The sequence below is a fragment of the Branchiostoma belcheri genome, unplaced genomic scaffold, assembly GCF_001625305.1.
Source record: "Branchiostoma belcheri isolate BF01 breed outbred unplaced genomic scaffold, Haploidv18h27 scaffold148, whole genome shotgun sequence".
In the NCBI taxonomy this organism is placed as follows: Eukaryota; Metazoa; Chordata; class Leptocardii; order Amphioxiformes; family Branchiostomatidae; genus Branchiostoma; species Branchiostoma belcheri.
In genome coordinates, this window is record NW_017802913.1 from 615,732 (window position 1) to 636,979 (window position 21,248).

At 44.4% G+C, this 21,248-nt stretch overlaps 2 protein-coding genes across 2 annotated transcripts in view; one reads left to right on the top strand and one right to left on the bottom strand.

Annotated features, from left to right (window-relative positions):
• The window catches only part of LOC109465102 (protein unc-80 homolog), a 61,022-nt gene that overhangs the window by 33,092 nt on the left and 6,682 nt on the right, over positions 1 to 21,248 (bottom strand). Inside the window, exons 5-16 of the mRNA XM_019762242.1 lie at positions 20,502 to 20,641; positions 18,960 to 19,111; positions 18,195 to 18,337; positions 17,146 to 17,453; positions 15,608 to 15,709; positions 14,963 to 15,091; positions 7,977 to 8,173; positions 7,340 to 7,543; positions 5,473 to 5,608; positions 4,863 to 4,974; positions 718 to 881; positions 3 to 80 (exon numbers count right to left, since the gene is read on the bottom strand). Coding sequence (XP_019617801.1) covers positions 3 to 80; positions 718 to 881; positions 4,863 to 4,974; positions 5,473 to 5,608; positions 7,340 to 7,543; positions 7,977 to 8,173; positions 14,963 to 15,091; positions 15,608 to 15,709; positions 17,146 to 17,453; positions 18,195 to 18,337; positions 18,960 to 19,111; positions 20,502 to 20,641 — 1,865 coding nt within the window. The remainder of the gene's footprint in view (positions 1 to 2; positions 81 to 717; positions 882 to 4,862; positions 4,975 to 5,472; positions 5,609 to 7,339; positions 7,544 to 7,976; positions 8,174 to 14,962; positions 15,092 to 15,607; positions 15,710 to 17,145; positions 17,454 to 18,194; positions 18,338 to 18,959; positions 19,112 to 20,501; positions 20,642 to 21,248) is intronic.
• LOC109465108 lies at positions 9,450 to 10,955 on the top strand. Its single transcript, XM_019762250.1, has one exon. The coding sequence runs from the start codon at positions 9,583 to 9,585 to the stop codon at positions 10,732 to 10,734; it is 1,152 nt and encodes a 383-aa protein (XP_019617809.1). The 5' UTR covers positions 9,450 to 9,582; the 3' UTR covers positions 10,735 to 10,955.

Here is a 21,248-nt window from a genome sequence, read left to right on the forward strand (position 1 = left end):
ACATTTAGCCAATGTCGTGCTGCTGCTATGAACTGACTCAGTATCATCCACACCTGTGAAACTGATTTTTCTTTCTTGTCCTGTAAAACATACAAAACAGAGATTAACCCCTCAGCTACTGGAGTTTCTGCCTAGTACATGTCGTCTGTCAGTGCTGGAGTTTCCAGACCCCTTTATAATAAGGTGTACTACGTTGTTATGGCTTCACCACTACATGTATGTGGTGAAGTCATATTGTTCTTCCTCATGTTTCTCCTCCTTCTCCTTCTTCTCCTGCTAAGTCTTTAAATTGATTCAACTCCTTCATTTTTGGGCCAAATAACATGAACTTTGGCATGAAGGTAGAGTGGGCAAATACCCCCAGGTGCTTTTTTTTTTATTATTGTGATACAGGCTTTTAGAATGATTTTATTTGAGCTTTTTGTCTGTGTTACAGAAAATGTACTACAGCAGTGTGTTACCATATTCGGGCATGAGTCATCAAAATGGCATGCAGAGCAAGCAACCGATAGGCATGCAGCTTCCCTCTATTCTTCATGCTGATTGGCTGTTGGGATTTGATTGGGTTAATTCAATTAACACCTGAAAGCCTGGTGACCTTGACAATACTAGTGATGACATACCTGCAGGCACATCCATGGTGACCTTGACAATACTAGTGATGACATACCTGCAGGCACATCCATGGTGACCTTGACAATACTAGTGATGACATACCTGCAGGCACATCCATGGTGACCTTGACAATGCTGGAGCGAGGGCCGTCCTGAGTGGGACGTACCAGGTTACTCCAGCGCTGTCTGGGTCCACCATGATCCACGACCAGCTCACTAGTGTTGGACTGGGTGTGGTCAACAAAGGGATGGTGGTGCTGACTGGCCCTGTGGTGGTGGTGGGGGGGGGCAATCATGTCAGAAACACAGAACAGGATGTTCCTACTTTGTCACATTGCAATAAAATCCATTCAGAAGGCATAACTCTAACTAAATCTCAAAACATGCCTGTCCTTAGAGCTGAAAAATACAATGTACCTACCTCACAGAAACATACCTGTCCCTGGTACTAAACACTATGTACTTCACAAAACATGCCTGTCCTTAACGGGGGGTGCCCTAATTCCGACCTATGTTCCATGCAAACGCACATACCTTTGGTAATAGTTTATCTGACCAAAAACCCGGGCAACATGAGATATAATACTGACAGATAAAGATCACAACGATTAAAGCTGCACAGCTGTTTATTTCACTTGAGTGTAGCGCCTTGCACCGAAGCGTAATGGTTCGCGAAACGCACGGCAGGTTTTCGGTCATTTTGCCGGTGGAACGTTCTATCGCAACAGGGGTGCCCTAATTCCGATCCAGTGTTTAACATAGGGCGATCTGAGAAGAGAGTTTAGAAATTATAATACACAAATTATGACAAAAACAATCTACAAATGTTTTCTGTCCCAAACAAGTCCTCTTTTTACGATTACGCGACTTGCTCCAAAGTGGCTGTTTGAAAAGCAAAACCTGCATTTTTGACACGCTCGTCAACCCCCGAACAAGCGTCGAATTCACACAAATTTTTCACTCGTCTGTTGTCAGAGTGTACAAACTAAAACAAACTTTGTGAGATAACCGATATCAACACAAAAACATTGTCCATTCTTGTGGTTATTTTTAGGTACGTGCTCCCATGCATAACGCCACAACAAGGATTTTTCAAACTAGTTCGGTATTAGGGATGGGTCGGAATTAGGGCACCCCCCGTTACTGGATAGAGTTCAGTACTAAGGACCTTAGAACAAAACTCTATCTACTTCACAAAACATGCCTGTCCTTAGTACTGAACACTATCTAGTATTCAATAAAAACATGTCTTCAGTTCCAAAAGAATGAAGGGACACACAAAATACACTAGTATTCTTTTTTAGGTTGGATAGGCACATAAAATCAGCCATGACTTCATCAGGAGCTCTATGAATGTTTTCATGTTTACTTGTAGATTATGGCAGAATCTAGGGTGATTTTAAAAATTCTGCTCCCACACAGAATTAGCCGTACAGTCACTGGGAGTCCCACAGAAGCCTGTCTAAAAGCTGGTGTCAAAACATCTTATCCTTGTGGCGTCAGGTGGCGTAGTAGACTAAGTAGAGCGTTCGAATATGAAGCGGGAGACCCGGCTTTGTTTATTTTATTTATTTTTATTTATTCCACTTCACAGAATTCCACTTCACAGAAGTTTAACATTCTGAGGGGAGACGGCAACAGGAACAGTATGTTCCTCTCCGAGGCCGACTCCCCTACAGACACATGAAATTACATTATGATAATTAGTACAAGCAATTAAAAAAAAATATAAAAACAAATACAAATAAAACAAGCTAAACAAACAGTCGCTACGTGGACAAACAAATGGCACATCGGCAAGTGGAGGTCCAGGTGTACATACATTTTCTGTTATAAAGCTGTCGTTTAGGCGGGAAGTGTAGTGAGATATTAACAATTTTTTTACAGAGTTTAAACTGAGACTTGAGTACATGTGCTGGCGGATATGTAACGGTAATTTGTTCCAGATAATTGCAATGCGACTAAAGTAAGAATGTGTAAATGTTTCGGATCTACAAGGACGTGGTACAAGCTGGTATTGGTCAGAGTAGCGAAGTGATCTACCGGGTATTGAAATATTAAGTACATGATGAATATTAATACAATAAAAGTTACGAAAACATTTGAAGAGAAATAATACATCAAAAAGTTCACGTCTAAAACACAAAGGCAACAGTTGGATTCTGGCTAGTCTTTCCCTGTAGTTAACTTCATAGTTATTACAAATATACTTACTAGCATGTCTTTGTACACTTTCTACTTTGCGGAGAAGAAATCTGGTATGCGGTGCCCAAACCTGACAGCAATAATCTATATGCGGTATCACAAGTGCACGGTACAAATTGAGAGATTTAACTGAGAAAGGGGCGTTAAATCCTACAGATCTCTGAATCATTGCAAGTGTGGAGTTACATTTAGACACCTTCCTAAGTACATGTGCGTTCCATGAGAGAGTTTGTTGAACATGAACACCTAGGTCATCATAGCTGGTGGATCGGTTGAGTACAGAATCTGCAATACTATAGGAGTAATGAACGGGAGATGGTTTACGAGTAATACTAATCACTGTACATTTAGAAGGGTGAAATTTCATCTGCCATGCATCCCCCCAGGCTACAAGACGATCGAGGTCCGATTGAAATCTGATACAGTCAAAAACGGAAGTAATTTCTCTAAAACACTTGGCATCGTCCGCAAACATAGCCATACGACCAAACTGAACACAATCCGGTAGATCATTAACGTATAACAAGAATAAAAAAAGGACCTAGTATGGATCCCTGAGGAACACCTGACAACACTGGTAAGTACTTGGACGTCTGACCCTCAACGACAGTTCTCTGTAAACGGCCTGAAAGGTAGTTGTCAAATAATGCAATAAGCTGGCCAGAAAACCCAAAAGATTTTAGTTTATGCACTAGGAGTTTATGAGAGACACTGTCAAAAGCCTTACAGAAGTCCAAAAATATTACATCTACTTGCCCAGATTTGTCCAATACTGCTCCAATTTCATCGTAAACTTCCAATAATTGAGTAGTAGTGGATTTAAACTTAATAAAACCATGTTGAAGGGGGTATAAGGTGTTTGACAATAACTGATAAAGAGAGTTAAGGATACACCTCTCAAAAACTTTGCTTGTAATACATAATAAAGAGACTGGTCTGTAATTCGACACAACACTCTTATCCCCCTTCTTCTTAAAAACAGGAGTGATATTAGCTTTTTTCCACATACTTGGAATTTTAGCGATGTTCATACACAGTTTAAATTTTTCCAGGGAAGGGGCTAATACACCCGCACATCTGTTTAAAACAATAGCAGGTAAATCATCAGGTCCAGTGGCCTTATTTACATCCAGGTTAGACAAAATATGTTCAATACTGTTGACAGAGAAGTACACATAAGAAATATCAGGTACAGTCATGTCTACGTTCAGGTCGGGCAACGTGGGTTCCTCCTCCGTGTGATTAAAGACGGAGAAAAAGAACCTGTTAAACATGTTGGCCTTATCCTGAGGAGACTCTGCATAGACATCCTGAAGTTTCAGTTTGTTAGGTAGGGATTTAGACTTGGTTTTGGTACGAAAAAATGACCAAAATCGTTTGGGATTCTCGACCACTACATCACCTAAATCATTGATATACTTTGAGTACTTTTTGTTCAACATTTTCTTCAGGATGTTTCGCAGGCGTCTAAATTTGACCCAATCACACTGTTTGTTTGTTCTTTTTGCTTTAGCCCAAGCTGTACGTTTGCGTTTTTTCAGGTGTCTCACCTCGGAGTCAATCCATGGAGGAGCAGTTGAATCTTTAATCTTTGATCCCGAGTTGTACCCGGGACATGTCTGAACATGCCCCTTGACGTTGCGCCCTTGAGAAAGGCATTTTACACAACTTTCCTCACTCCACCCATGTGTGAATGGGTACCTAACTTCGGTTGGGGAAAGTTGTATTGAGGTCACCTTGTGGCGCCGAATGGCAGTCACACAGACCCTTGCGACAGTTCCACAAAAATCTGTGGAGCAAATGTGTGTATCATGCATATTATGTGATTGTTGTGATTTGTATTTGATACCCCACATCAATTCAGCCGTATAAAGGCTGTGACTGCATGGGTACTGTTTGGACAATAAAAACCATTGCAGATAACTTTGACATGACCTGCACCAGAAAAAATTTATTTTCACCATTAAAAATATAACATCTACAGTTATGATACTGCCATGGCAAAGTTATATTACTTCTGAATCAGTAAAGCATATTACATACTTGGGAAGGTACTGTCCAGTTTCCCTCAGGAATGTAGTGATCTCTGCTAGAAGCTGACAGGCGGCCATCTTTAGTGCATATGGACAAGGGTCCCCAGTAGAACCAGACATTCCTGCAGGAAACAATGAGACAATATAGTATAGGTCAATCATAAGCTATTACAGAATCATTCAGTAAGTTCAGTAAGTGTGAGTCACTAAGAGGGTGACTGAGAACTAGTGAGAAGTGAGATAGCAAACCTAGTTATATCATCCATGGTTATATTTGATGTTCTTTGAAAGATACAGGACATATTGTCAACACTTTATTCATGTTTCTGCCATTATTAAAGAATTTCAGTAGAACATGTGACACGCATGAATGTTCAAGTACAGGTACAGGTCCGGACCTGGACCTAAACCTCTGTACCTGTACCTGATATTACAAAAAGGTACGCAGCCCTAGTGTAGACCATTAGGCTAAGATTCAAACACATCATTTGGAAATATCAAGAAATTTACCCCAAAGAAATGTTGGTTCATAAAGGAAATACATTGTACAGGGCCTGACCTTATAATTTTTCCATAGTGTGTATGTGGAGTGTACTAAGCTACATTTGTGTAGTATATACCTTCATCCATGAAGTCTTCCTCTAGGTCATCTTTCTTCATCTGAGTTCTGGTCACCTCCTCTTGAAAGGATCCAAACATGCACACAGACTTTTGGCTGTCCTGGTGTAGGATCTCCTTCAGTCGCCATCCTACAGCCTGGAATCAGGAGAAAGTATCATGAAGCAGATACTTCTGGCATATGGCATACCAACAGACACAGTCAATGCAGGGATGGAAATACAGGGTGCATGAGCACCTTAGTGATCCCAAATTTGGAGCTGTGCACCCATTTTTTTTTTCTGTGGGTGCACCAGTGCACCCAAATATTTTCTTATGTTTAACGTATGTAAAGATGTTAAATGTAGAGTAGTTACAGCAATATTCTTAACATTTAAGAAATAATAATATTATTGTAACAGCTAATTATAGTTTTTGCAGACATTTTATCTTATATGGTGCACTGGAAATATTTTTTGTGCACCCAAATTTTAGGTTGGGTGCACCAGTGCACCTACAATGTATTTCCAAAATGAATTTAGAGCCCTGCAATGCCATCATGATGTTGTACTGGGGAACACAAGCCATTGTTACATCCCCTGGCAATACAGAACCTTTCAACATCATAGCTGGTGTACTGAACCCTACATGTATCTGTTTGTCATTTGTCACACTTCTTGAAGGTACATCCCACAAAGGACCTGCTCTACGCTGACTCCGCCCTATATGATTTTATGTCATACCTGGGCCGCGATTACATTCGATACGGGTGTTCCGGCCCGTGTGATAACTAGCGGTACGGCCCGGGGGCTTTTAACGCGTACAGTCTGGGATTCCAAATGTTCCATAATTATAATTATTCAAACGGGTTTCGCCCTAACCGCTTTTGAAAATTCGAGTACAAAATTCGGACGTTGGAATTGATGTTGTTGCATTTTTTGGCTTTAGGGACACCAAATTTTCGCTCATTTCGCATTGAAAGGCATGTTTTCTTGGGTGGGTACGACATAAATAAAATACAACACGGTGTATTCCACATCGCCCTCGGTCCCAGCCCTCCCGCGAGTCGGATCTCCCTCAGGCGATCTGACGCATGGTCAGACTGCTACCTCAGGCGATAAGGAATACCCGGTGTTGTATTTTATTATGTATATCCCAAGTAGACATCCACGAGAGGAGACTGTTTTGCTGGTCATTTATGGAGAGATTATCAGTGACGTTTTTCTCTAGGCTCCAAACATCAGGGCATGCAAGTGTTGGCAGACAACACACAACCTACATACATCAACTGTGTGAGGATGTGGGCTTGTACGATTTTGTTAGTTGAAGGTTAAAAAAAAGGATAGAGGATCCGGAGTGCTGCCAATCTGTGTCAGGGAACCAGCAGAAGTATAATCAAAACCTGGATACTAACAAAAAAAGTATGACTGTGAAGGGCAACTTGGCAACCGGGTAAAAATAAGAGCATGCATGTAACTATTAGGCCACAGCAAGTAAATTTTATGGATTACATCCTCCGCAGACTCCAAATCTAATGCGAGCAGGCGAATAAAAAACAAGACGGGCCGAAAAAAACAAGGTTCCTACAATTTAAAAGTTTGACTCAATCATTGTACTAATGGTTTTGATTCAGTTAAGGAACATCACATATACACAGCCAGCATCACATATCACTGCATCAAAGTAAGAAACAAAACATTAGATCAGAGCCTTTTCTTGCCTCATCTCTTCATAGTTATCTGCCATCCACCTTCCAGCATGGCAACAGACATCTTTGCCCATTTTCAGCATATTAACAACAAAATTTCTTTTTTTTTTCCAAAATCAGGCAAAAATGCGCGCGCTGATGTCATCCATAAAGATTACTTGCTGTGGCCTTAGTACACTTACCTCTCCCCACTGAAAAAACAGTTGTGCTGCGCTCTGCTGGATGTCCACGAGCGCTGTTCCCCCTCCCACCTCGCGGTTTGTCGTCCTGCGGCGGAGGTTAGTCCGCATGACGCGCATCCAGCCCGGCCACTCCCCACGGTTACACAGGTGGACAAAGTGTGCACATTCCAGCAGCACGGCTGCTCGAGCAACAACCGGCGCCTCCTGGAACAACCAGAAACATAGAAGTCATATTCTATCATGAAAGTTCATCTGTGTTGAATTATGACAATTACCTAATAACTGCCCATGTAATCTACTAGTAGGTTATTCAATAAAATTATTCTGTTACATTTGTACCTTACCCTTACATTGATCCTACTATTTATTCTAATAATAATTATTCTTTTATATCATAATATGCCATTCTAAAATAATTGTTTGACATTAACATTTTAGGGCTCATGCATTTCATGCAGAGAATATGATGACTTTGGAGATTATTTGACATTGTAAGTCATTCTATATGAGATTTAGCTTCTATACGTATAATTAAGTAAACAACATTCATCTAGCCTGCTGACTGCAACAGTGCCTAATACTGTTTCCTTACCAAATAAAGCATTGCTGCCAACAGTTCCTAACACTGTTTCCTTACCAAATAAAGCATTGCTGCCAACAGTTCTGGGTCGGGGACAGTTCCTGGCTGACAGGAGTTGAGGAGGAACCTGAAGAGGTGCATGCCCTCCCGCGTGGAGTCAGCGTTCACTCCCTTCTCTCTCGTGTCCCACACAGAAGACTTGCCTTTTGATGTGGGCTCATTCTGTGACCCTGAGCTGGGCTGGTCTGTGGACTCTGTACAGGTAAAACAAAACAGCAATTAACAAGGACAACTAGAGTTCGGAGGTCTCATGCCTTTGACAGTGTGATATTGTTTTGGTGGGTGTTATAGGTCAGCTCCAGTCACGTAAGAACCCCCCACGAAGCCCATTTTTGGCCTTGACAATGCCCATCACTAAGGCAACCTGCCTGCCAAAAATCGTGAACCACGGACCATGCCTTCAAACTTTATCGTGCATAATCTGCAAAACAGTGCAAAAACGATTTCATAGCCTTCTGTCGAAGGCAATGAAGTTTATTGCATGTTCATGCCCCAGTGGGGCTGAATGCACTCTTAAGTTACAAAAAGGATTAGGCAAACTGTGCTATGTTCTATCTATACATGTATCTAAGCTGTATATGTTTTTTCTCTCTAATTTAGACATTTGTATACTATATTAGGAATTTACCTAGTTTTTCTAATACATCATGGTTTACTAACTGAAGACAAATAAATTATATTTCTATTAGTTCCTTTAGTTTTAAATCTGTGTGAAGCTTTGTACTTATATATTTATTTAATGAACAAGATAACTAATACACTTATAAGAAGATGGTGGTACGAGGTGGCAAGGTGGTCTTGTGGTTAATATAATATGCAAACTGTACTCTTAGGAGACCAAGACCCCTGGCATGTCACTGTCTATTCGGCTAATTTCTACTCTTTCCAGCTGCTTCCCTTGGCCTGGCTACATGCATGTACTGTAACTGTTGAATAACAGTGCTGGTGGATTTGCTACAGTTTGAATAGTGGAGTCCATTTATGAATATATTCATTAGCTGAAGGGTGACCTAAATATCAGCCAGTTTAATGTATCTTATTCAGATTGTTTAAAAATTGTACCTACAGAGTTGGAAATACCCACTCTGACCATGCGGACCATGTTTTCTGTGCATGCAGGTTTTACTTTTCATTTTTTTCTTACATTGGTCCTATGTCCTGCCTTGACCAGCATGTGAGTGATACCTTTACAGGTAGCCTGGCCTTCTTAAATAAACAGTAACGATGTTGACGGCAAGCTAAGATATTGATGGGCAACTTAGCTTTTGACTTATATGCTCCACATGTAGTGGGCAAACTGCAACATCCCATCACTACTTCACAGACGTCAGGTGGCCGCTGTTTCTCTGATCTACAAAATGCACATGGAGGAAAAATGTCACCCCAATGTCATTTTTGTTAATTTGCCAAACAATCTGCCCGCTGCCCGTGTCCCTCCCCCTTCCGGTCAGTCCCCTCTCACTTCCGCCCACCACGGTCCGGTCACATGTGCTCCCGCCGTCACCCCTGACACTTGGACAGAGCTAGGCGAGGACGCACACGTGGCCTCGCTCTCCCCTCTATTCTCAATTTTTCGTTCCTTTATTCACGTTTGCGGTTTGCAATGACTAAACCGAAAGCCTGTACAGTCTGCAGGCTGCCAGTGAAGGGGCATGATGGCCCTTACGGCCCCGGGAAGTGCGGCGTGACCCTCTCGTCACCACCAGACGCCTCGGACAGCGACGCGGACAGGCGCCGTGCTGACAGGGCCCGGCGGTCTCTGCAGAAGCTCCGGCGGGAGAGCCGAATCAAAGACCTGGCGAAGGGTCTCTGGTCAGAGGCGAGCGACGGGGAACAGGCAACTGTACGTGACCTCCGTGAAGACAAGGTCTTGGCCAGACGTGTCGAGCAGACTTTGGACGAGATCTTCGGCAAAAAGAAATCGCCAGCGTCATCCAAGAAAAAGGTCCGGATCCCGTCAGACGACGACAACCTCTCGCGGTCGAGCTCTTCTTCTCCGGTGGCTCACAACTCTCGCCGCCCCCTCGTAACCTCCTCGTCGGAAGACAGAGCGAAGGCCCGTCGCCACAGTTCCCGGCACCGCGTCTATTCTTCGTCGGCCAACAAGGCCAAGTCTGACCGCCCCACTACCAGAAGCCGACGGAAAGGCAACAGGTCGCGCCGATACCGTGCCACCGACTCGGACAGTTCGTTGGTTTCGTCTTCGTCGCCGCGCAGGTCCCGCCGCCGAGGTAAGGGCAAGAAGAGTGGCCGCAATAAGACTATCAATGATTGTGTTTCGGGGTTTGCTAAAGTGGACTGGCCAAATCATCACGTGCACTTCCCCGGCAAGGGTAAGAAAGGCGATGGTTGTGTCACGTTCGATGATTTGTCGACACCTATGTTCACGTATGGATATGTCAAAAACCTCATCGAGAAGAAACGGGTCGAGGGATCCCTAAAGGTTAAGCTCCAACATCTAGCTGATTTGATGTTTGATGCTGCGTACTACGAATGGGAAGTCGTGCGGGAAACACATGCCGCCGTCCTGTACTCGATGGAGAACGGCACGTTAACCTGGGCAGACAAAGACGCCATCGACGAAACCCGAGAACACCATTACCGCACTCAGGCTGGGGCCACCCGAGCTCCTCCCACACCCCGGGGTCCGACGCGCTTCCCACGCGATCACAACAGGGCACGCTACTGCGAGGCTTATCAGCATGGGTCCTGCCAGCGAGGGTCGGAGCATTGGGATCAGCGTTGGGGCAAGTAAAGCATGTGTGCTGCATGTGCCTGCTTGTCAGGCACGTAGAGGTAGCGCATCCGAAGATCGAGTGTCCACACGCGAGGACCTTTCGCCCCGCCCCCGGTGGTCAGCCTGGTCGAGGTGCCAGTTTCCCTTCACAGCCGGGTGCCACTGGCACCGGGGGAGAACATTATTGAGTTGTTTCGTGCTGTTGCTCAGACCGGGGTCCCTAATTACCTTGGCGCCCGACTGCCGGTCCAGTCTTCTCTCAACATCGCGACCTGGAGATCTTTATTAGTTAATTACCCGTTCCCGTCTTTACCCGATCTGCTTCAATTCGGCTGGCCAATAAATCTTCAACCCGATTCGTACGCGTTCCCGGACAATGTTCCCATCACTAACCACCGCTCAGCCTTGGCGTATGCGGCAGATGTTGACTCCTTCCTTACTAAAGAACTCAGTTACGGCGCCCTGTGTGGCCCTTTTCGTGCAAACCCTTTCCCGTTTCCGGTCTTCCCGGCCCCCTTGCAAACTGTGGAAAAACGTGACTGTGACAAATGGAGGGTGGTAGTGGACTTGAGTTACCCTGCGGGACGTTCTGTGAATGACGCCATTCCGAAAGACACGTATCTAGGTGAGCCAATTACGTTAGTGTATCCCTCGGTCGACACGTTGACCGACATGATCTTGGACAAGGGTCCCGGTTGTTTACTATTCAAACCGGACCTGCGGAGGGCTTATAGACAAATCCCTGTTGACCCGGCTGATTATCGTTATTTAACTTACTGCTGGCAAGATGAGTGGTTTATTGACACTCGTGTTCCGTTTGGGCTCCGCTCTGCTGTATTCATCTGCCAGTCGACAACGTCTGCAGTGACGTTTATTGAGCGAGAGAAAGGTTTCTCAGTGACAAATTACATTGATGACTTCGGGGGCGCGGAAACACCAACGCGAGCACAGATGGCATTCGCTAGTCTGCAGGGCACCTTATCTGACCTAGGACTAGAGGAAGCGCCGGAGAAGGCCATTCCGCCAGTGACTTGTTTAACTTGGCTCGGTATTGAATTTGACACCGTCGCCATGGAGCGCCGTGTGCCGTCCTTCCGTCTGGGACGAGGTCTCCGCCTTGGTGTCGCAGTGGCTATCGTCGAAAAAGGGCCACCAAGCGAGAGCTCCAATCTCTTATCGGGAAGTTTAGTCTTTGTTTCTGCGTGCGTCCCCCCCGGTCGTTTGTTTGTTTCCCGCATGTTAGAGACTCTCCGCACGCTTCGCCGGCATCACCACAGGTTTCGGGTCTCTCGCGACTTCCGGCGTGATCTAAATTGGTGGCACCGCTTCCTGCATGTATTCAACGGGGTGTCAATAATCGCGCCTCCTCTTTTGACGGCCCCGGATGAAGTCGTTGCTACGGATGCATGTTCTACGGGATGCGGGGCATTCTCCGATGGACAGTTCTTTCATGCCGTTTTCCCGGACTCTGTGCTTCATAAGTACGGTCACAAAATTCATGTGTTGGAAATGCTAATGATAGTGGTTGCAGCCCGTAAGTGGTGCGGCCAGTGGACGGGTCTGACCATCCTTGTGTACTGTGATAATCTCGCGTGTGTGCATGTGTTGAACTCTGGAAGATCGCGTGACCCGGATTTACTTCACTGCTCCCGTGAACTCTGGTTTCTAGCAGCCGTGCATGGTTTCGAGTTGCGCGCGTCGCACATCGCGGGCACGGCGAACAGGATTCCGGACCACCTATCGCGATGGCATTTGTCGGCTTCACATCGCGAGCAGTTTCAGCTGTTGACACGTGGCGTGACCACGATGGAACTTGTTATCTCCAGTGAGGATTTCGCGCTCGAGTGTCCCTTCTGATCGTCGACGACCCCGCTGTTGTACCCCGGCTACAGCGGCCGGCGGGTTCCGCGGCCTTTCCCGGACCACTCGCCTCCAGTACAGCGGGACTACCGTCACATTCGCGATCGTCACACGCGTAGGGCCCTGCCGCGGCCCCGAGAACACAGCACGCGGCTGCCGTGACCACTGACCGACATGCGCCCCACCCGTGACGTTGATCCGTCGGAGGGACCTGCGTCGGCTACGCGAACAAGCCAGCCGCACAAAATGGGCGGCCTTCGCAGACGGCACCTGGGCGAACTTACGGACCATTCTCCGGACTTTCTTGTTGTTCTGTACATTCTACTGCATCCCGCCATTTCCGGCATCGGTTGACACGCTAGAAACATACGTAGAGTTTCTGGCTCGGTCGTTCCAGGCACCGGCTTCCATCGGAAACTACCTGGCTGGACTTAAGACACTGCACATCCTCTTCGGCTACGCAACGGACGCTTTCCTGACCACGTACATCACGCTGTTGAAACGCGGCCTGCAGCGACGGATGGGCCACACGCCGCGACAAGTCGCGCCGTTCACACCGGAGGTACTGCTCCAGATCTACGAACATTTGGACATATTCAGAGACCCTTTCCATGCCACTATCTGGACTTTACTTTTACTGAGTTTCTTTACATTCCAACGTAAGTCTAACTTTTTGCCGAAAGGTAGGTTTGATCCTGCTAAGCAATGTACCGTATCTGACTTCAGACTTTACAGCGACTCAATGTTTGTACGTATTCGATGGTCCAAAACGATCCAATGTGCAGAGCGTGTATTATACATTCCAGTCCTAGCGATACCCAACTCCCCTCTGTGTCCCGTTTCTGCATTTAGACACATGCAACGGCTACATAGTTCGTATAGAGGACCCGCCGTGTTTATTGTACGTCGTTCTGCTCGCTTCGTTCCCTTGACTCAAGCCGTGTCTGACAAAGCTTTCAAATGTATTCTTGAGCGTGCGGGCCTGAACCCACACCTGTACTCACTACACAGTGGGCGGCGCGGCGGGGCCACATTCGCCTTCCGCGCCGGGGTGCCCGTCGAGCTAATCATGTTACAGGGCGATTGGCGCTCGAATGCCTATTTGCTCTACCTAAAAGTCCCTCTCCGCACACGGCTTGACTTGTGCACGAGGATGATCAGACGTATCCGCCCTGTGCATTAGTAGCGAACTATCTAGTGTAAATATTTCTCCGCATTATTTTTTCACATGTTAGTAGCGTGTAGTCATGTTTTCTCTGCCTTTTATTGTTTATTTACGCACAATGGCCCGACCATTCCTCGTTTTTATGCGTGGTCTGCTGCGGCCTTATTTTGTTTCATCAGTGGACACGTTCGTGCATTATGTTCTACCAGTAGTTAGGTTTATGACTGGGGTAGACGGGTGGTGGTGTCGCTTCGCTTCTCCTCGCTTTGAAAGTTTTTTCCTTGTTTTTATTTTATTTATTTTATTTTGCTCTTTCTCTTCTCTGCGGAGCGGTTTGGCCTTATTTTTGGCATGTTTTGGACGGGAAAGTCCGTGAATAAATTTCCCCGCTCTTGGCCAAACTCGCCTCCGTCTTCACTTGTTTTCAGAGCTAATTGAGGAAAAATGTCACCCCAATGTCATTTTTGTTAATTTGCCAAACAATCTGCCCACTGCCCGTGTCCCTCCCCCTTCCGGTCAGTCCCCTCTCACTTCCGCCCACCACGGTCCGGTCACATGTGCTCCCGCCGTCACCCCTGACACTTGGACAGAGCTAGGCGAGGACGCACACGTGGCCTCGCTCTCCCCTCTATTCTCAACCCACCACCACCCCCTACTCCTGCCACGGTTTTAAATAGAGACGTTTATCAGTTCCGTTTTCTGCGTTACGAAATTTCTATATATCATTGTCTGTTTATTTATGTCTAGATGCTGTTTTGGTTGGCATGTTTTGGACGGGAAAGTCCGTGAATAAATTTCCCCGCTCTTGGCCAAACTCGCCTCCGTCTTCACTTGTTTTCAGAGCTAATTTCCACATGCTCACCAGACCTGAAAAAGATGCTTCCCCAACCTTACACAATCAGACGCACAACCCGCAGCAGCCTCTCCACTGGAAAACATGCCCTCACTGTGCCGGTATCTAGATCTCACGCCACTGGCAGAATTTTCATACATACTGCAGTACACATCTGGAACAGTCCTTCAGACAACGCGGTGGGCCGGATCACTGACAACAACATCCAGACATTCAAAACAAGAGCACACCGGCATCTTCTTTCCACCACCAGGACTTCTGCATGTACACTTTGCGGCAAACCAATGATTAGCCAGGAGTGTTACAATCCAGGCTATAGCACATGATAGAAAAAAAAGAAAAAAGTATTTCAAACCCTGGAGTTGTACCTTCCCTGTCCTCAGCCATGAGTCCCCTCCTCCTGCGGCTGATCCTGGCCAGCAGGTGCTGACTGTTGGCCAGCGCTCGCAGACCCACCCTCCGGTGGTCAAGGTGGTACTCCACACTTCTCTCAGCACCTGTTCATACAAATCATCAATCAGATTTCAAGTCTGTTTAAAGTTAAAACTTTTGGTCCAACACAAGAAAGTTCTCTCACCTAGAGCTTTCGACCAGTCACTCTGGTCTTCCTCAGTAGACTGACCCAGTGAAGCTTGTCACGTGGCTTCCTTGAAGTGTGACATCAACACTGGGTCAAAGGTATCTGGTAGACGATGTCAGCCCCCACTGCGGCTCAGTAAAGGGTGATGGGCCCTGATGTATATGGCCTTCTTCACCCCTCTCAAGATATAGTCTTGTTCAGTGTCCCAAATCCTTACAGTGTCTAGTGAAGCCACGTGACAAGCCTCACTGGGTCAGTCTACTCAGGAAGAAGACCAGAGTGACTGGTCGAAAGCTCTAGGTGAGAGAACTTTTTTGTGTTGGACCAAAAGTTTAAACTCTGCTGCAGTTAAACAGTACCATAGGAAGTTGACAACATGATCAGTGTTTTTTTCTTAATTCAGAGCCATTAAAGAATAAAAAAAGGAGATTACTTCTGTTGGCTGGTTGTGGCAGGAAAGTCTGCATCTCACTGGCATCCTCCGCATCATGGGACAGCTTTCGTGGCCTACGGTGGGAGAACTTCTTCCATGTTCCTTTCGTAAGAAAAAAAAAATTTACATGTATCAACTGTGAAAGGGTGCGGGAGTTTAATATGCTCTATGTCAAACATTAGAAAACATTCATGATTAATGACCTACTCTGTCAGCTTCTTGTCAATTCTGCAACATCAACAGAATTAACCACAAATTAGGATGTTTACGGTAGTGCCAATGGTGTTCAGTACCAGGAAAATATGTGTTTACCCATATGTGAATGGTGTTCAGTACCATGGACAGGTGTGTTAACCTGTGTGTGGATGGTGTTCAGCACCAAGGACAGGTGTGATTACCTGTGTGTGGATTGTGTTCAGTACCAAGGATAGGTGTGTCCTCTTGTGTTTAAATGGTGTTCAGTACCAAGGACATGTGTGTTAACCTGTGTGTGGATGGTGTTCAGTACCAAGGACAGGTGTGTTTACCTGTGTGTGGAATGTATTCAGCAACAATGAGGTATGTCTACCATGTGTGGATGGTGTTCAGCACCAAGGACAGATGTGGATGGAGTTCAGTACGGAGAACAGGTGTGTCTACCTGTGAGTGGATGGTGTTCAGTACAAAGAACAAGATTGTTTACCTGTATGTGGATGGTGTTTGGCACTAAGAAAAGATGTGTTTACCTGTGTGTGGATGGTGTTTAGTACTAAGGACAGATGTGTTTACCTGTGTGTGGATGTTGTTCAGCACCAAAAACAGATGTGTTTACCTGTGTGTGGATGGTGTTCAGTACCAAGGACAGATGTGTTTATCTGTGTGTGGATGTTGTTCAGTACCAAGGACAGATGTGTTTACCTGTGTGTGGATGGTGTTTGGCACTAAGAAAAGATGTGTTTACCTGTGTGTGGATGGTGTTTAGTACCAAGGACAGATGTGTTTACCTGTACATGGATGGTGTTTAGCAGCAATGACAGGTGTGTTTACCTGTGTGTGGATGTTGTTCAGCACCAAGGACAGATGTGTTTACCTGTGTGTTGATGGTGTTCAGCACCAAGGACAGATGTGTTTACCTGTGTGTTGATGGTGTTCAGTACCAAGGACAGGTGTGTTTACCTGTGTGTGGATGGTGTTCAGTACCAAGGACAGGTGTGTTTACCTGTGTGTGGATGGTGTTCAGTACCAAGGACAGGTGTGTTTATCTGTGTGTGGATGGTGTTCAGTACCAAGGACAGGTGTGTTTACCTGTGTTTGGATGGTGTTCAGTACCAAGGACAGGTGTGTTTACGTGTGTGTTGATTGTGTTCAGTACCAAGGACAGTTATGTTTACCTGTGTGTGGATGATGTTCAGTACATGTACCATGGAGAGATGTGTTTACCTGTGTGTGGATGGTGTTCAGTACCAGGAACAGGTGTGTTAACTTAATATGTCCTGTTATTTAGCACCAGGGACAGGTTTCTTGACCCGTGTTTTTCCAATACTGTCACACATACTTACCCAGTCTGATCTTGAGTCCAAATGTTCTCCTCTTTCCCTTGGTACTAGTTAAGGGATCATCTTCACTGATGCTGCCAACGCTGGTTATACTCATCTGTCTCTTGTCAGTGACTGATGATGTCTTCAGTGCAGACGCTCCGTTATTGTCAAAAGCCTCCAGTTCTGAACCAGAACTAGAAACACTTGTGCTGCTGCTTCGCTTGACAAATCTTTTCCGGAAGAAGTCGCGCCTGCCATGTCCCTTGCGTGTCTTGTCCATTCCAGCACCTTTTCCTACCCCAAAATCTTTTGCTCCAATAACCCCAGAGCTGTAGAGAATGGGAGTCAAAGGTTAAGCCACAGGGCTCAAAATTCATTTTTGGGAATAGGTGCACTGGTGCACCCAACCTGAAAAATTAGGTGCACAAAATTTTGTTTGGGTGCACCAAATAAAACAAAACCTAATTACAGACTTCAAAATCTACATTATACTACACATTCAAGTACTACCATAAAGATTTTATTATTTTTCTGACACTTAGATGCCAAGAATATCCTGCATACTATTATACATTTGATATGTACAAAAATGCAGAAAAATAGCACTTGTGCACCTACAGAAAAAAATTGGGTGCATTAACTAAAAAAAAGGTGCACATGCACCCAGTATTTTGAGCCCTGAGCCAGCATGTGAAAAATACTTTTCCAACTTTCCCCTTTTTAGTTTCATCATATTGAGGACACAGCTATACATAAAAACTACCTGGCTGGGAATATAATACATGTACTTTTAAACATGACCTACGAATACTATCAAGATCTTAGTGAAAGTACAACTTTTTAAACCAACTTTCTCTAATTAAAATCTTTACTACAACGATCAAGTGTGTGTGAGTAGAGCCAGAACCCAACAAACTTATCAAAAAGAGTAGGTGTCCTTCCCAGTGTGAGTGGTTCAAATCTTACAGTCCGGTCTTACGCAGCTTGTACTTATTGCACAAAACTGGTGTGTTACGCCTCAAGGCTGTTTACCTGTTATGTGAAACAAACAAACAAACAAACAAACATACCTGGCAGCCTGACTTGTGACAGATGCAGGTTTCCTAACTGTGGCCTCCACGAGCCCAGTCAGCAGGATCTTCCTGAAGGTACTGCCATGGAACTCCCTCAGGTATGTCATCAGTTGTTGGACATCAAAGAACAGGCTACAGTTCTACAGACGGGCACAGTACATGTAACTGTCAGTCAACCTGAACAGTTCTACAGATGGGCACAGTACATTTAACTGTCAGTCAACTTCCAAAAATATATATTATGCAATCCATAGCTTTCAAAACTAATGTTACGCTACCTCACTCAAAATCAGATATTTTTAATATGCTCTTTTCATGTCCTACTCAGGTATCAGACGAGTGTATTTCATATTCATATTTGAATCACTACAAAAGCGACACCATATTGTAAATAGCTGATGTATCCCCTGAATTACAGAATGTAAATACATTAGCCCGTTAGAATCATACTTTTATTAGTATTAGCAAGGAGTATTTAACCTCCTTGGTATTAGTTTGTGTACGTACCATTGTTGTTTCTTTGCCATACATTGTACCAGCTACAGTTGTTGAGCAATAAAGTTGATTGATTGATATCGGGATGGTAGAACATCATAGCATATTGAGATTTTCTTTTCAACAGTAATCTCTTAATCATTGACTTGACAACAGTACAGGGACTTCAGTATTGTCTACAACACAATGTACAAGTATGATAAAAGAATTCTAAATACACATTCTGCGACAAGTACGTGTTACATACAGTCATGAAATACTACTCACCATTACACCAGGTTTATGATACAGCTCAGTCTCAGCTTTCAGGATTTGTTTCATCAGAGTTTTGAAGCACCGTGCGATGATGGTACCCTCCATGTCTTCTCTAGCTGTAGTCCAGGATAAACTCTTCTGTCCGTAGTAACTTCCTCTCCTTTCTGGGATAGAGGCCAAGACAAAATATGACATGATGACATGTGATCCAAAGTTGAAAGCAATTCAAAGCAGTTCCTTCATTGTTTCTCAAAATACCTCTGACTACTTTCTGTGCTGTGTCATGATTATGACTAGTACATCACATTGTATGGACAGACTGTGAAATGTATCACCTACGTGTATAGTTCTTAGTAGCTCTTCAGAATATGTACATGTCACAATTAAAAGCTGTTATCAACAAACCAAACACCATATAGATCCATCCACAGCTTTTTGAGTGATTGAGATATTAACAAGTTTTAGGTTAATTCTCAAGGGCATACATGTACATGCAGTCAATGACAATTTATAATTAATATTCTTAACCCTTGTCCTGTGGAGCCCAACAATTGTTATTTTGCACATACAGTACCATCCATATAGCAACCTGTATTTGGCACGATTTGGTGGTGTTTCTCATGCAACGCATCACACCACAGCAAAGCGCAACGAATGCAGAAGTAACTATGCCACTGCAGAGCAAAATAAGTCAGGGGTCTATGACCTGATTAAGACATAAGATTATTGAAAAATATTGTCTAACTAGAAAGGCCGACATTTGCTTTGGAGCAAATACAGCAATGGCTTCACCACATTTTACGACATGGCAGGGAAAGAATGAGAAACACAAGGGAAAACAATGCTTTACATTGATATAACTATAGTATGAAGTAACATACAACTAAGACTACAACAGTTGGATAGCTATTCCCTACATTATTGGTTAGGATTTTTAATTGCATAATGCAAACTGTTGATTTTCAAGAAAAAAAGAAGTGTTCATGCCCCGCATTCCAATGCTGGAGCAGGAAAGCTTGAAATACCTACCAAAACACTTGAATACAGACATACTGTCAGTATGGAATGGATCTGAGCAGGTATTAATTAAGTTAAGCCTGTTAAATTCCAACAGCCAATCAGCAAGGAGAATAGAGGAAAGCTGCATGCCTATTGGTTGATGCCCTGCATTCCATTGTGATGACTCATGCCCAAATGTGGTAACACTGCACACTAACTCAGTAATACATTTGCTATAACACAGCCAAAAAACTCAAATAAAACCATTCTAAAAGCCTGTATCACAAAAATTTAAAAAACGCCTAGGGGTATTTGCCCACTGTACCTCCATACCAAATTTCAGGACCTTAGGCCCTAAAATGAAGAAGCTGAATCCATTTAAAAAATGGCAGGAGAAGAAGAAGGAGAAGGAGAAGGAGAAGAAACATCAGAAAAAGCAATATGGGTTCACCACCACTTCGTGGTGTGGTGAACCCATAAAAAAATGGCAGCAGGACAAGGGTTAAGTCGATCGTTAAAGTGTAAAAAAGCCTCTGCCTGTATGAGTCATCCTACCCGGTATAAAGGGACTGGGTGGTGTACTGCTGCAGAACCCCAGCCAGGAATGGAGGAAGTCCACAGTGGTGGCCAATGGCTGACTGGAGATCCACTTCTGTAGATGTGTGGTACATGCAGTCTTGTTTCCCTGAAATAACCTGTCAACCACAATTCAAACCACACTTAATAACAACCAGAGATAAATTGTAATTAAAAGATCATACTTATACCTCAAAGTAAGATAATTTTTTAGAACTAAAATGTTATGATTAGTTCATGAAAACACCAATAAGAAGAATAAAAAGGATAGGAATGCATGAAATACAACATACCCGTAAAGCTGTCCCAAGCCTACTGCTTACTATGATATTACACATCATACCTGGTGAAGCTGTCCTGAGCCTGCTGTCTCACTATGTCTATAGTATAAAACACTTGATTACCTGGTGAAGCTGTCCTGAGCCTGCTGTCTCACTATGTCTATAAAACACTTGGTTATCTGGTGAAGCTGTGCTGAGCCTGCTGTCCCACTATGTCTATAAAACACTTGGTTACCTGGTGAAGCTGTCCAGAGCCTGCTGTCTCACTATGTCTATAAAACACTTGGTTACCTAGTGAAGCTGTCCTGAGCCTGCTGTCTCACTATGTCTATAAAATACTTGATTACCTGATGAAGCTGTCCAGAGCCTGCTGTCTCACTATGTCTATAAAACACTTGGTTACCTGGTGAAGCTGTCCAGAGCCTGCTGTCTCACTATGTCTATA